We start from the raw sequence: 15294 nt of genomic DNA, 5'->3' as shown, positions 1-15294 counted from the left end.
CTCAGTACAGCTCCAGTCTGCACTTTCCCTCATTCAATAACTTTCCAAAGGCTGACCTCATTTCCTCAGGTTTTCTAGATACCAGTAAACTAAGTGAGACAATCTCATCTGGAGACTGACTTCTTGGTGGGTATGAAAATCTTTTGGGAATTCTCTTTCCTGTCTGTTGAAAGTACAAAAAGTTACTTACTGAGAATCACCAAGAGGGTGTTTTAATCAGACCCATAAACTTCATCAGGCAGCTTATATTGCTCCAGAATGCACATCAGATCCAAGGTCTCTTACACACCATACTGGATAGAATATGTTATATTTAAAATGTATACATCTTTAAAATACTATATCCTACACATCCAGTCTTATTAGATATGTTCAGTCCACCTAATATCAATATGAAACTTTCTATCAGTTTTGAGATGACTGTTTCATTATGAGTCTCTTCTTATTTGCATATTGATTCTGTTTGTGATAAGTTCACTGTGTCCTAAACAAGCAGCTGTAACACATAATGCAAATGATCTGATTGCCTTTCCTTATAACAAAATAGAGGAAGTAATAATTGCAGTTAAGTCAAAAACATATTCATTTTATGAGTAACTTTATGAAGATAGGCTGTTTGAGTAAGAGAAATTGCAATAGATTCCAAATAATCAGTCTTAGAGTGGGAACAGGAAGGAATATAAATTATTCAGTTCACAATTTAAATGAGGAAAGCAGTTCAAAGACACAAATAATCCCTTAAGCTTTTTTTCTTTCCCTTTTTTTTTTTTATAACACTGCCTTTAAAGCAACTTTAATAGTTCGCAAATTAGCAACACTAGGTCTAGACCAAGATGGCATTACTGTGATGAATGGGGTGGAGTTCAGGAGAGGTTGGTTTGCCCTTTTTTTTTCCTAAATGACAAATTTTGAAACTTCACAAATTCTCAATAAAACTACTGAAAACAGTTTTTAGCTTTGTGAACTCCTCTCCTTTCTATACCAAAAAAAATACCACATAACTTCAGACAAATAAGAACAGAGGTCAAACAGGCACACAGTCAGCAGAGAAAATGTCATCTGACACCCGTAGGGAGAGCCAAGGAAAAATATTCATGGACAAGACATATTATGGGGGGGAAAAAAAAATCAGTATCTATCCATCTGTAGATATATGAAAATATAGGAAAGCTGTATTTTACCCCGACTCATGTTCCTAAGTAAAAGGAAGGAAGTCTTAATTTTATGGATAAAAAGTGGGAGATATAAATAACAAGATTCATGCTGCCTTTTCAAGATAAGGGAAACTGAGAGACTCCAGTCTGGACACATTTTATGATAAACTATTGTGAAAACAACAGAATTTCCCTGCACTGCAATGATGTAGAGAAATTTCCTTTGGCATTTTAAGCCCAGTCCAGAGCCTGAGATCAGAGTTTTCTTCTCCACTTATTTCTGTGGACTTTACAGCATGCCCTGATTTCACTGCAGGGACCACTATTCCATACAGTTAAGCTGCAGCATTGATATTTCAGAAACAGAACCACACACTCTGATGCATTATGGAAAACTGCAAATAATTCCTTCTGTAGGATTGGCTTAGTCCTTTTCAAATCACAGAATCTTTGCCATTCTTTGATCCACACATGAGCATCTTTACCTATCCAGCTGAATTTCGCAACAAAAGCAAAATGGCAAGGAATCTGTGAAGCCCTGGTTACTAAGTATGCGCAGTCTCTTATCATGGAAATACTAGAAAAACTCAGTGTTATCTAAAACACAGAACTATTTTTTTTTAATTTGCTCTAACTCTTAAAAAAATAAATCTTCAAAATTCACAGATATATCATCTTTTAATACACATATTCAACAGCAACAACTTGGGAGCTAAATGTGTTTTGAAAACCATTGCACTACTGTGTCAGTCCAGTGGATCTTTCATGTATATGCTGGAAATGATCATTTTACAGGGAATCCTGGCAAAGGACACTTTTCCATGGCACCTTAGAACTGAACTCTTTATTAGACTTTTTTTTTTTTCCTTTTTTTTTTTTTTTTTTTTTTTTTCCTTTTTTTCCCTCCTCCCATCCCAGTGGTATCATAAAGATAAGCTGTTCTGAGCAGTCCTGGTAACAACTTACCTGCTTTGGCTGCCTTGTTTCACAAGCTCTCCTCTCTCACCCAGTCAGAAACCAAACAACATGGTTTCTGCCCATGCTGGAGAAAAAGGAAAACAATTAAAAATCAATACATATTTAAAACATTATAATTTATGTACTGACCAAGCCCCTTAATAAGGAAAAGGAGTTGTCCCATGTATAACCAAGTCATACCCTTGAGCTCTTCTAACACATTTGGACTAAATACTGCCTCCAGTTGATCTGCGATACAAAGACCAGAGGGTAGAAAGAGAATCTGAGGAAGTTGCCACATTTATGCAGAAGGCAGGTTGGGTCCAGCCCATCAAGATGCTGGGAAGATTAACACACAACAATGTTAATCTCAGCTACAAAACTATCCATGTCTGCCTTGTTTACATTGCTCCTAAGCTATCAGCAAATAGCTTTCCTTCAAGGCAGCACTGGCTGCCAGCTGTTAGGTGTGTAAGTTGCTCTCCTTCCGATGATCAGCAAAATGTGTTCCACAGTTAGCAGCACTTTGGCAAGAAAGCAGTCAGCAGGCAGTGTGGTGATTTGATATACGGGCTTTTCATGTTACAGATGCTCTGAGCAAAACCAAATGAGACTGTTGTCTTCAGGCACTATACCAACAGCACAGGAAGAAAACTCCAGACTATGAGGGATTTGGCTTTCAACACCAGGTTTAGGCAAAACGGAGCAGTGCTGCAAAGACACCTGCTTGCACCTGATAGCAAAGCAGAAATGTGCAGTAAAGCATCCAAGCAGGTTATCTCTAAGATGGCTCCAGGAATCAAATCTTTTACCATAACTAGGATCTTACAGTTTTTAGACATGACCATTTGCATGCTCATTTTTTAGACCCGCTTCCTTTGTCCAATAGTTTCATCCTTCTGAAAATACAAAAAGAAACAAGAATTATCAGTATTGTATTTTCCCCACTGGTACTATAACATTCCAGCAAAAATTTCTGATTAGCTATAGCACTACTACTGGTATTAAAAACAGCAAGTTTCCTAACAGAAATGAAGTGCTGGCATCTAGCAGTATTTTAAAGAACTATGTTATACACAGCAGTCCATACAAAGGGCTTGATACGATCATAGATTTCTTCCTCATCTTTCACTATTGCTAACTTGAGCTGAAGGAATGACAGTGGGTTGTTCCTGACATTTTCTTCTTTCTAAATTTAATACCAGCTTAAGACACAGCTGGTTCCAGCTACTGGGATCTATTCAAACACTTCCTCTGATACTTTTATTGCATCACCTGCTTTCATTAAGTTTTCTCCACTTTGGAGTCCATCTTCAGGTAAAAGAGTTTAAATACTATACAAATTTACCTTTACTCGCACACTAAGCTACAGTTCTTAATTACCATTTACTTCTGGGAGCAGAGCACGGGAGCATATGTTATACCTGAAATTTCGAGGTTATGGGGCTCCTACATGGACCAGATGCAAAGAAGAGTAAGAGCAACAGGACCAGAACTTGTCAACGCTCCCAAGTCTGGACCGGTCCCGCCACAGGATTGCTGGCCATTAGATTGAGTGCCCCAAGTAGCTGTGGATCCCTGCCTACCCAGGCCTGCACAGTCCTGCTAGCAAGGCTTGCCAGCTCGTTTAAGAAAAGAAACATCTGCACCATCTGTCTCCTTTCTGCTTTTCCCTACCTATAGGGATCACTGTATTTCACATTATGTATCTTACCTGCTTTCCTACATGTGTATTTGTGAATGATTTATACTCTGTTTGACTGTTGACACTGCTGTACAAAAAAAAAAAATAGAAAAAGTTAACCTCTCTGGCTGATGGATTAGTCACAGCTTCTCATAGGGACTGCTCAGACATTCAAAATGATAAACAAAGTCAAAGACTCTGCTGGCTCCGCTCACGTTTATTAGAAATATCTGTTAATGATCTAAAGGGAACAACCTTGAGAAACATAGGAAATAGTTTCTCCAGCTATTGGTTAATATAACATGCATAACTGACACGGGCAAAGAATCCCTTGTAAGAGCAGGGCAGGAGGACAGAAGTTATATTTTATGAAGAATTTTACTTTTCACTTCCAATTTGGAAGGAAACAGATACTCAAGTTTATCGGAAAAAAAAAAAAAAAAGCTGTGTTTTGGTTTACTAAACTGCTTCATTTCATTTTGACTTTTTGCAAAGTTGCAAAAGTTTACAAAAGGAGATTTCTTTTAGAAACAAAAGATTCCACTCAAGTAGTACTAAAGTGTTTTGATTCTTGGACTGTGTTCAAGTTTCTTCCATAACTAAATATGAAGAGAAATACAGTTTTGCAAAGCATTAAGAGAACTGTATTTTCAAACAGAAAATTGTCAAAATGTTCTTTGACTCAATATCCTTGTTTCTCTGGCCACCTTCTCCCCCAGACAATAGTCCAAAGCATTTTAAAAGAAAACAGAAAGGTAGGAAATGGGTAGTTTCAAAAGAACAGCTAGCTTCTGAAAAGTGATTCACGCATGTACATTTTTCTTAAAGTATACTCTCCAAGCAGAGAAAGAAGAGACAAGCATCTTGTGAGGCACCCTGTCCTTTCCAAGGATAATGTATTAATAAGTCATTTTAAAAGCAGTCAAAGTACAGACTTCAGACCGCAAAGAAAAATTTGGCCAAGTTAATGGCTACCCATTAACTTTTTCTGTGCTAAACCTGTGCTGCACACCTATATAGCTTAGATTACATCAGTGACTCAGAAAAGGAGACGGGGCTGCTTATAGAGTTTCCATTCTGATCCCATAGGTTCTCATTCATTTGACAGCTAGTGGAAGCCACATCCTACATGGAATGATCCAACTACCAACCCTAAAGGATCATCCCAGCTACTCAGAAGTTTCCAGATGTCCCACAACTTGCACAGGCCCTAACAGCATTAGACATGCACCAAAACTGGCATGTCCCTTAGTATCAACTGCAGAAGTAACTGGGTTTCACTGAAGTTTCTACAGCCTCGGCTGCTGTCTGAGTCACATTGCCATCAACACTAACACTGCCACGCTGCGACAGCTTTGAGGGCATAAGGAAAAGAGGTTGAGTGCACAGGTCTGAGATTCTTCCATAGATTTTAACTTGCTTGTTCCTTTTTTCTAAAGCTGTGGCTGCATTTTGGCCTTTAATCAAGAATCCTAGTCACTGCGAAGCAGTTTCAGTGTACAGAAATAAAAGATGAGAAGGGAAATTACCAGCCGACTTTTTAAAAAACCTTGATAAGCCATCTTTAAATCTATCGAGAAGTGTTATATAAAAGTATATATATGATACAAGACCACTAGAGGGGAGTAAAGTTACTTAAAACTGAATATTTCCTCTCCACTCCATTGCTGTACAAATTGCTTTTGCAAATGTTAATTAACAGCTATAGCAAAACCAGAGCATTAAAGAATTGCATTTGTTTAACATTCTAAAGCAGAGTTGATTAGATTATTACTGTATTTCTGTACCATTGTCCCTTCTCACTAGGCTGCAGGCTGACAGGGAACATTCGTCATCTGGATGAAGCCGGAACACCAGGGATGTCATTCAACCAGAACATTTGGCAATGGAAATGCATTTCTTTACTTGTATTCAAATTTACAAAGAGGCATCACTACATGATGGAAGCAGACTTGTTTTAGCAAGTGTTAAAAGGGGCTCGAACTTAGAGAAATTCTTCCTTGGTAGGCAAGCATGTACCGAAAAGCAGGGAACAAGAGCTTTGCTTCTCACATAGATCAGTGCCCAGGACTGCACAACAGGGAAGTATTTGCCCAAGCACCAAGATTAGAGAAGCATGGTTCATTTGGAAATGTGAAGTACTCTGCATCAGAACACTGCAAGACATCTCACTCCAGCTGCAAGTCATGTGCTCCTGTATCCCTGCCAGGTTGCCATCATCTCCATTGTCACCCATCTACACTGTGGGAAACAAGGCCTCGCAGTGAATCTGCACAAAAGAGCAAACGTTTAAAATAAATTTCAATGCAAAATCTTACCAACTCCCACAGAACAAAGGGAAACATGAGAACAGAGCTCTAACGGCAAAAGAATGGCTTTGACAGCAAGTTTTAAGAATGAATGACTGAAATATATGTATGAGACTGTGCATCACGATACTTCTGGGAAGTATACCCAGCTTGAGATCTTCAGAGAAAAAGCACACTATATGGTGGTAAGCAGATCTTCAAGCTTCAGTGGAAAGTACCAACTCAAAAGTATTAATAAGAGATAGTCCAGCAGGGAGGTGGGAACAAGATATTAAATCCTAAAGGTGTTAAGGAAAGCCAAAGAACACAAGCCAGAGTTTTCCATAGCTGCACATCCACAGATTACTCTTATTGAACTTGGATTTGAAAGTAGCAACTCTGAAAGACTTTCACCATCATAGGTAAGGTCACCAAGAAGTCGGATAATACCAGAAAGGGTATCTGTGTCATTCTGGAGAAGAACTTCAAAGTGCCTACTCCACCCCCCCACTCCACACACATACACACACCCCTTCCAGAGAGGGGGCTGCTGAATGATGCTGGTAGAAACAGTCAATAAATCTTAAAAGTAGATGACATTCAAGGAAAGAAGACGACTCTGTGCAAAGTCAGACGGAAAGAGCAGCCAAGATTAAAATTAACAAAAAGAAGAGGCTAAATGCAAAGCCAAAGAAAAAAAAATGGGCCAGTGTAAAGACAATGGAAATAATAATCAAAAACAAACAAAACACACAAAGCAATAGACCTGACTACCTGACTAGAACAGAGGACAAATCAAAGAAAATCAAAAGGACAGTAAAGCCATAAAGCATAAAGAAAAGGTAATGTGTCAGTTAAAGCATTAGCCAAGGATTTAAAAGGCCTGGTTTCAATTCCCTGTTCAGGCTTCCTAACTGCCTGAACAAGCTACTTAACCTCTCCGGGCCTCAGTTCTTACTCATACAACAGGTCGTATTCACTCCTCTCCTCACAAAGGTCTCAAGCATTAACACGTGAGGACACTGAGGTGCTCTGATGTTATGTGTGCCAACAGCACAGGCACAGTGACCTTGAATCCTTTGGCTTAGTTTTCTTCTACGTTGCACAGAACAGTAAACTCAGTTTGTTGATTACAACAAGCGGAAAGGAAAGGGTGTTCCAGAAATGTTAATATTGAAAGCCTAAAACCTTGTCGTCTACCATAGCAAGTTGTGGTTTGGAAAAAAAAAAAAGACATGCCTAGTGAAAATAAACAAGGTGGGTGTTTAAATCTTATTCATGCAACATCTATTCTGAAGCTTCTCCATTAACAACTATGGGTGTTGCTCTAACATAACAGAAGTGTCACTATTTCATTCCAGCTGAAAGAGGAGGACCCTGAAGATACATAAACTGTGTTAGACACCAAGAATAATTTATCTCAAAACATGCATCAGTTAAGGACACACACTGCACATGAGCAATTTATGCACATTTAACTACATAAAAGATAATTAAGTTCTAGGTAAACATAAAGCTACACTAAAGTAATAATGTGTAATAAGTTATCTCCTTAATTTACCATATGATTCAGGCAGCTTGGCAATGCTACTACTGCGTTGGTATTTCAGTATCAAATGAGGTCAGAGTGACACATTGGCTGAAAGAGGTTGCTCCAAGCAAGAGTGTGCACATACACTGTATCTGCGTGATAAATCAGCTGAGCACAGAAATCTTGACCAGAAAAAAAAAAAAAAAAAAAAGAAAAGAAACCATTGCATTTTGCTACTACTTTTTTTTTTTTCTCCCCTCTTTGGTGAGAGAATAGTTAAACAAAGCTTAAGCTAAACAGCACTAAACTGCCACATTTCTAGAACTAGGTAACCATCTCTTTTAGCATAACTGTGATTAAAGCAAGTAACAATTTAAATCAAGATCTAACAGTAAGTGATGAATTCTTGAATAAAACAGGTCAGCAATATAACCCAGCAGGTGAAAACATATGGCAAACTTACTTTAAGATATTCATTTAGTGCCTGTTATAACACTGGCTCAGCTATACTCATCCAGCCACACATGTTGCAACACCACGTCCCCCATCCCTATTGGTGTCAGCTGGCCAGTTTTGGGAGCTGCCACCCCTGTTTGCCTGCTGTTGCTTCATTCTTTCCTGCTGAGGTTACAAGAATGAGAACTGAGGAATGCTTTTTAATCAGAGCTGTTGATTTTTGGGCTAAGTATTTCCTTGTCCCTCACAACTCTACTCACCAGGGAATGCCTGCTGCTGTTTGGGTCTGGATCTCCTCTGCAGGCCTTCACAGTTGATTCTCATTAAGGAGAACTCAAACCCCTCAGGAGCTCCAGAGCACTCTGGAGATGTCAGAGTAACAACATACAGAGTTAGATTTAGGTAAGCAAGGATTTAACAGAATCTTTACTCACACACACATTTGCATATGCATTACAGTTTTGGTCACTGTCACAGTGCAATACTATAATATGGTATACACTGAAATAGCAACTCTAATATAAATCTAATATAACACCTATAATTAAATATTCCTACTTTTACTAGTTGAAATTGGAAAGATCTTTTTCCTCTTACTCTTTTGCCTGTCTACATGACATATTCTTCCTGCCACATAAAAGAGAAAATCCACACACAAGACAAACTTGTTCTTGTTACCTGCCTGCTGCTGTGATCTGCTGCAGCCTTCACTTTCTCCGGTGTATGCAGGAATGAGCAAGATCCATTTTCCTCACTGTAGGACTTCAGCTTCTAAAGTATCTGAAAAGCGGCCACTATCCAAAGATTTATCATGAACAGCATCATTAAGTATTTTATTCTAAACTGAAGTCATGGAGTTTTTAAGCACAGTAGTTTTTTAAAAAGCTAAAAACTATGATGCTACATATACAAAAAAAAAAAAAGAACAAGATGAGATAAAATACACTGCACTATAAAAGCTTTTGATAGGATTTTGAAAGCAGTTTGCACATATTCACTAAGCTTGGCATTTTAGGGACCAGCTACAAGTAAAATATCAACCCCATCTCAGGTGAATGCTAACATGGAAAAGACGATCATACATGTGTTCTAGAAGAGTAAAATATGCTGCACCAGGCCACCGAGCAAAATCTCACTACAGCTGCTACCAGTATGGCTCCTTGGCTGCTGAAGGTTCCATCATGTCTTACAGAACACTTGCATATTTACTTCTATGGACATGGGCTTTGTCCATCTTGGAAAGGTTTCTAGATTAGGCCAAGGAATGAATGAAACCGATATACTGGCTTAAGAAACCACGCAAGTACCTTTTATACTGGAATAAACATACTTCTTTTTAAGCTTATGCAATTTGGAAAAACATTCAGGCTAACCAAAAAAGCCACTCTTAGACTGCCGAGAGGGGAGGGAAAAAAAAAAAAGCAGCATCCATGCAGGGTTGAGAGTGGGATAACTAGTAAAAACTTTCCCCTACAGACAAGGCCACAGTTATTTCCTTAGCTAAGGGCTTGGAATTTGGCCCTTGAACTTAACCACTGTTCATGTTTGTTTAGGCACAAGAGGTCTCTTGCGGCCTGATCCTGCTCCCGCTGAGGATGACAAACCCCACCTTCGCTAAAGAGGAAGCGGGATTGGATTTAGGGGTAACACTAAGGGCCACCAAGAAATTCTGATCCTTCTCATTAGATCTCCTGAGAAAGCTTCAAGTCACAAATATGTCTTGCTTACCAGACGTAACTCCTACTTTGCCAGTTGGCCTGAAAGATGAAACAAGCAAGAGGTTTTTTTTTTTTTTTTTTTTTTTTTTTATAAAAAAAAGGGGGGGGGAGGTTAACATGTTTTAAATGTTTTTCTGTTGAATCTTACACTATTTCCTTGTAAAAACTGAAAGCAAGATTCTAGACTGGGCTGTGCTGTTCAAATTTGAAAGCCCAAATGAGCATCCTTACATAACACAACCTTTAGCTACGTGCTCATGGGGGCAGCTGGGGGCACAGACGGGTTGCTCCAGCATTACAAAAATAACAGGAGGCAAAAATCTGTGTTTACATACTCTGTATTACTGCTCATGTGAATGGCTGGGCCACAACCACATTAGTAGAGGCAGCAGGTATTACTTAATCACACTGCATAAACAAGAGTTAAGGACCAATAAACCCACCAGCAAAACTGTCTTCGTGAAAGTATCCCTAGAAATGAAATGCAATGCCACAAGCAAGAGAGAGGAAGAGGGAAGGAGGAAGGAGAAAACAAACAACAAACACACATATACACACCTGCCCTCCTGTCTGACCCAGATCCAGAAAAAAGTCTAACCCTCTGTGTTTCAGTTCCCTATGGCACACAAGCCGGCCTTTAAAAGGAAGTGCAATAAATACCAAGAGAAATATGATGGAATCTTTGGTTCAAAGTGATAGTTTGTGCTATTTAAGGAACATCGGTAAAACATGGTTGTCCTAAATAAAAGCTTCTTTCACAATATATTTTTTTTTGCGCTGTACCCAAGGGAAAACATACTTGAAATTTGATTATAATAGTTTAATAAAAATATACAAGTATTTATGCTTTTACTATAAGCATGCACAGAGGCTTAAAAGGCTGGAGGTCTGGACAAGTCAATTGAAATGGTTATTTCATACAAACTCTAAAATATCTCATATGTGTTGAGCTTTGAAGCTTTCAAAAGCACTTTAAAGGATTACCACAAATGACAGTAGCTTTGTTTTATATAAATAAACATTGCACTGCAAACTAAAGTTAAAATATAAAAATAGATTGTATTTAATAAACATATAATACACATAAACAACTACAAAAGTCAATACAAAGGTAAACAAAAGTCTCCATTAATATTAGTTTTATAGCATTTCTTTACGCAATAGTTTGAAAATGCGTAACAATCAGGTTTTCCCCATCCTCAAGCTTTTATTTAAATATATGATTTCATACGTTTATGTGGCCCCACAGACACACACACACACACCCCCCAACAAATGAGGAACTCCTGTTATCAGTTTAAGTTACAAGGTGGACTATCAAAACCACTATCTTCCTGAAAAGCTTTGGGATCCCGCACCATTTTTTTCAAGTACTGGTTGTAGCCTTTTCCAGCATTTGAATTTGGTGATGCACCAAGTTGTGCTACAGGAGGTTTTGATTTGTCAGACTTCAGGAATGAAGCATGCTCTGCATTTGCTTTCAGATGGTCTCTACAGTAAACTTTTGTGCTGTTTTTTGTATCAAGAATCTTGTCATTAGTAAGTTCTCTCCAAGAAGTACCAACATTTTCATCCATAGAGGAAAATGACTTGATGTGAGCAAATTCTTCATAAGAAGCCATCTGTGCTTGGTCATTAGTAACAAGTTTTTGTTCAGAGAACAACAGAGACATATTGGCACTATCCAGGTGCAGACTTCCATTCACGGAACTCCATTCACTGCAGCTGCCTTCATCCCTTTCTGGAGCTTCTTGAACATCAAAATCCTGGGGTATTTCAGTTGGGGTCTTCAAGTTTCCATGTGGCTGGTTACATTTATCATCTTTCAAGAGTGTTCTTTCCTTTTGGCTCTCCAGCATGCAGTGAATTGGCTTGGATATGGCAAGACCATTCATGCAGCTGGATGCATGCACAGTTCCCAACTTTACCTGAGAAGCAGATGGAGGGGTATTTTCATGTGCTATCTCGCTAGCTGTGCACAACAGTCTTTTATCTGCATTTATGATGGGGCCAAATTTTTCTCTTCTACCTTCATTTGGATAAAGCTCCGACAGGGCATCTCTTGAGGCATCATGTAAGCTCTTACAATTATTCCCATTCTGGATACTTGAAGTCCCTCCTTTATGAAGCACATATTGTGTTTCAGTCTGTCTTGCATCAAACTGCTGCCTCAAGTCATGTGGTACACACTTCTGTACAACTTTATCATTAGCTTTTTGGGTAATATTTTCAGCACATGATTTGCTTTCCATACAGTTTGGCCTAGTTTGAAGCACAAAATCCCTGTCTGAGTGCTCAACTCCAGTTGGAAGATCAGAATTTAATGGCACAACTAGGAGAAAAGAGAAGGAAATTGATTAATTGAAGGAGATATTAAGGTTGGAAGAAAAAATGTTTTTATAAAGAATTGTCAATATTAGCATCATCAAAATAAGCAGCTCATGTCTACATTTCAGTTCACAGGCTTACCAAAAGACAAAAACAACAACAACAAATCTGCTATTTCACCACTCATTTGTATTTTCAGTACTATATACATTAAACAAGAGAACCAGAACTATATCACCCAACAGACCTGAGCGGGTAGTTTTGCTTTGGGGTATGTGTCGAACAGGCGTTTCAAGGACTTTAGCCATTGTAGCAAGCTTGCTGGCAGCAGTCATTATTTTTTTTTCAGCTCTACCAAGAATTGCAGAACATATAAAAAAGTTTAAGGTTAATTAGTTTTTCTTATGTCATTTCAGCTAAAGCAATCAATAAATAACAGCAGAATGCATACACTTTCTACATAAGCCATTACATCAGCCATCATTTATTAACAGATCTATATTACAGAGGAAATAAGAATTTGTTGTTTCTTCTTTGTTTTTTGGGTTTTGTTTGTTTGTTTGTTTTGTTTTGTTTTTTGGCTTTAGCTTCTGCTCCTTTGCTTTTAGGCAAAAACTACACACCATAAGAAAGGCTTCTAATGTTCACTCTCAAATAGTCATTGCTCAAAATACTATCCTTAACTTTTATTTCTACTATAGGGCAATAGATAAGGCTTATAGGATTCTATCTTGGAATAAACAACAAATCATTAGAAAACTGCAGTCTCAAAGGCACTGCACATCTAGAGGTGTTTAATACCCACTGTTAAATAAGCATTAAAAGAAAACAACAACAAAAAAACCCACAAGTGATCAGCTGCCATCCACACATTCCAAAGAAAGATTTGTTAACAGTCCAAAACCAGCCCTGCTTCTTCAATTAAAGCTCAGAAAGGTCTGAGCCTTTGGCAAGTCTTCCAGCAAGACCAAGGGAAACAAAACAAATCAAAAAAAAAAGTAGAATTTGTTTTAAGTATTTAATGTCTTCTTGACAACTCACAACAGCAAAGAACAAATACACTTTACTACTTCAGCCTTAAAAGATCACCTTCAAAACTGTCTTCCTTTCAAAAATTAAAATGTACAAAAGTTGCAAAACCACAGTGCTTCTTTGGTTTTACTCTGCCTTTTACTTGAAGGAAATACTGGGGAGAGTCAGAGAACCTTGGAAAGGTAGTGTAACATATATCAGACTATTCAACAGATTTCAGTCATGAAAATCCCTGGAAACCCCACGGCAACCTACTGGGATACTCCTAAAGCAGCCCAGCAGGACTTCAGGTTAGACATGGCTTGCTCTAAGACGGGCTGAACCACCAGCAAACAAACTCAACACTAAACTAGAAGTTTACTGCGCTTCCTTCAAAAGCCATACTAATTTCCAGAGAAATGGAACTGAACTTACCCTTCGTGCTTCCCGTTATCAGTAAGCAGCTGCTGAAGGCAGGTCAGATAGTATTTGCGCATTTTCCGAGCAGTCTCTTGACGTTCTCTTAAAACCTCCACTTTAATCATTTCAGCTGCTCTCTCCTTACTTTCACGGATATAACAAAGCATATCACCTATGCAAACACACTCCATCAGTGCTGACTCCTTGAACAGAAAAAGGAACTGGGACCGACTAGCAGACTTGGAGCAAGACAGCAAGGGCCCAGGTTCACCAGCCAACATTCCTCCCAAATCCCCATTCCTCGGGTTGCCATTGGCTAAGTGCTGTGCAAGACCCAGAGCCAGACAGTTAAGTTCTTGTTTAATGTTTCATATTGGCTGTCACTTGTTCTTCCGCAGCATTTGGTCAATAGCCATGCTAAGCGCAGGATTTCAGAGGAATGTTGGTAAATGCGGGTCCAGGAATTCTTCGATGGCAGTACAGCTGGCACTTGGGGACCTGCTGCTGTCAAATAAGACCTAGCATTGGACTTGAATCCCCTCTCCTCTGCCAAAAGGCTGCCGACTAAAGCCCAGAAGGCCAAGAACACAGGAAGAGAAATAGGTCGTACAGAAGTGGGTTCTCCCTCAGGAGAGACTAAAGGGGTAGGCAGATTTTGGAGAAATAAGATCAGTTCACAAGACATTTAGTATAGTAAAGCAAATGTAATTCCCATGACTTTTTTTAGTTCTTCCTCCTTCAGCCAAATTGCACAGGAAACTGACAGCAAAGTAAATTATTTTGCTCTACGAGCTTTAATACTTACTCTTAATCTTGCTCACAGCTTTAATGTACTGAACACGCATTTCCTCCAGTCCTTTTACACTGTCACAGGATGTACAGGATTTTGAGATGGCTCCCTCTGACAGTGACCTGAAAAGCACACAAGTCATCCCGTGCAAGGAAGGCAGCTTATCTTATGAAAATATTGCTTTATTTATTATTACCTTGGTGGTGTTCTCAGGTCTTTTAGTTTAGCCTTCATCTCAGTGTTTTCTGCAATCAGAGCCTCTAAAGTCTTCTGATTTTCTACAGAAAATAGAAGTCATGAATCATAACTCATTGTATTTCTCTCAATTCTAATAGATGCGAACATAAGCTACTATATAGTAACTGCTATTTCTGGTGTAGGAATTCAGTGTCAAAAAGCATCAACAGCTTACAGACAGCTCTAACAAGCAATTACAAGATGATCAAAGCCTGAACTTGAGGTTAAACTTCAGATATTATTAAGTGAGGGTATAGAAAGGGCAGGAGAGGAAGGAATAATGAGGGTTGTTTTGACAAATGTTGGAAAAGAATGATTAGTTTGTGGGTTAACATCTGTAGGTTCCTGGAGATGGAAAAAGATAAAACTGTCTCTTGCTCAATGATCACAAGCTAGTGTTACAGAAAAAGGTTAGACTTTCATGCTGAACTGCGCTTAGTGTTTCTAAAATCATTTAAGTATTATGAGTCAGCACATGGAATGAGCATCAATAGACCCAACAGAAGGCCCCAAACCTGGGACCTGTACCAAAGGCTGTTGCCCATGAGGTAGAGCTAGCGCTGACACCATCTGACCGCTGTGTCGTTTCCTAAAGCGTAGGTTAAAGACCTTGAAAATCCATTTACCAGCCATTTAATAGAATTCAAGGACATTGCTATTTTTGAAAAGGACTAAGGTCCATTGATAGACAAACTTGGATACTAATCAATTGAAGGTTTC

The 15294-nt window shown here is 38.7% G+C and overlaps 1 protein-coding gene across 2 annotated transcripts in view; it reads right to left on the bottom strand.

The window, feature by feature from the left end:
- Positions 1 to 11072: 11072 nt before the first annotated feature.
- Positions 11073 to 15294, bottom strand: part of CEP152 (centrosomal protein 152) — a 29098-nt gene continuing 24876 nt past the window's right edge. For both annotated transcript variants that reach the window (XM_088540281.1, XM_088540290.1), the window contains 5 exons: positions 14534 to 14615; positions 14353 to 14459; positions 13563 to 13719; positions 12364 to 12467; positions 11073 to 12120 (listed from right to left, as the gene is read on the bottom strand). In XM_088540281.1, the coding sequence (XP_088396407.1) occupies positions 11081 to 12120; positions 12364 to 12467; positions 13563 to 13719; positions 14353 to 14459; positions 14534 to 14615 (1490 nt within the window). In that variant the 3' untranslated portion in view covers positions 11073 to 11080. The remainder of the gene's footprint in view (positions 12121 to 12363; positions 12468 to 13562; positions 13720 to 14352; positions 14460 to 14533; positions 14616 to 15294) is intronic.

The sequence above is a fragment of the Tinamus guttatus genome, unplaced genomic scaffold (assembly GCF_059628265.1).
Source record: "Tinamus guttatus ecotype Peru unplaced genomic scaffold, ASM5962826v1 Tinamus_guttatus_pri_ptg000004l, whole genome shotgun sequence".
NCBI lineage: Eukaryota > Metazoa > Chordata > Aves > Tinamiformes > Tinamidae > Tinamus > Tinamus guttatus.
The sequence above is the reverse complement of the archived record's forward strand: the minus strand, read 5'-3'. Positions and strand labels throughout refer to the sequence as shown.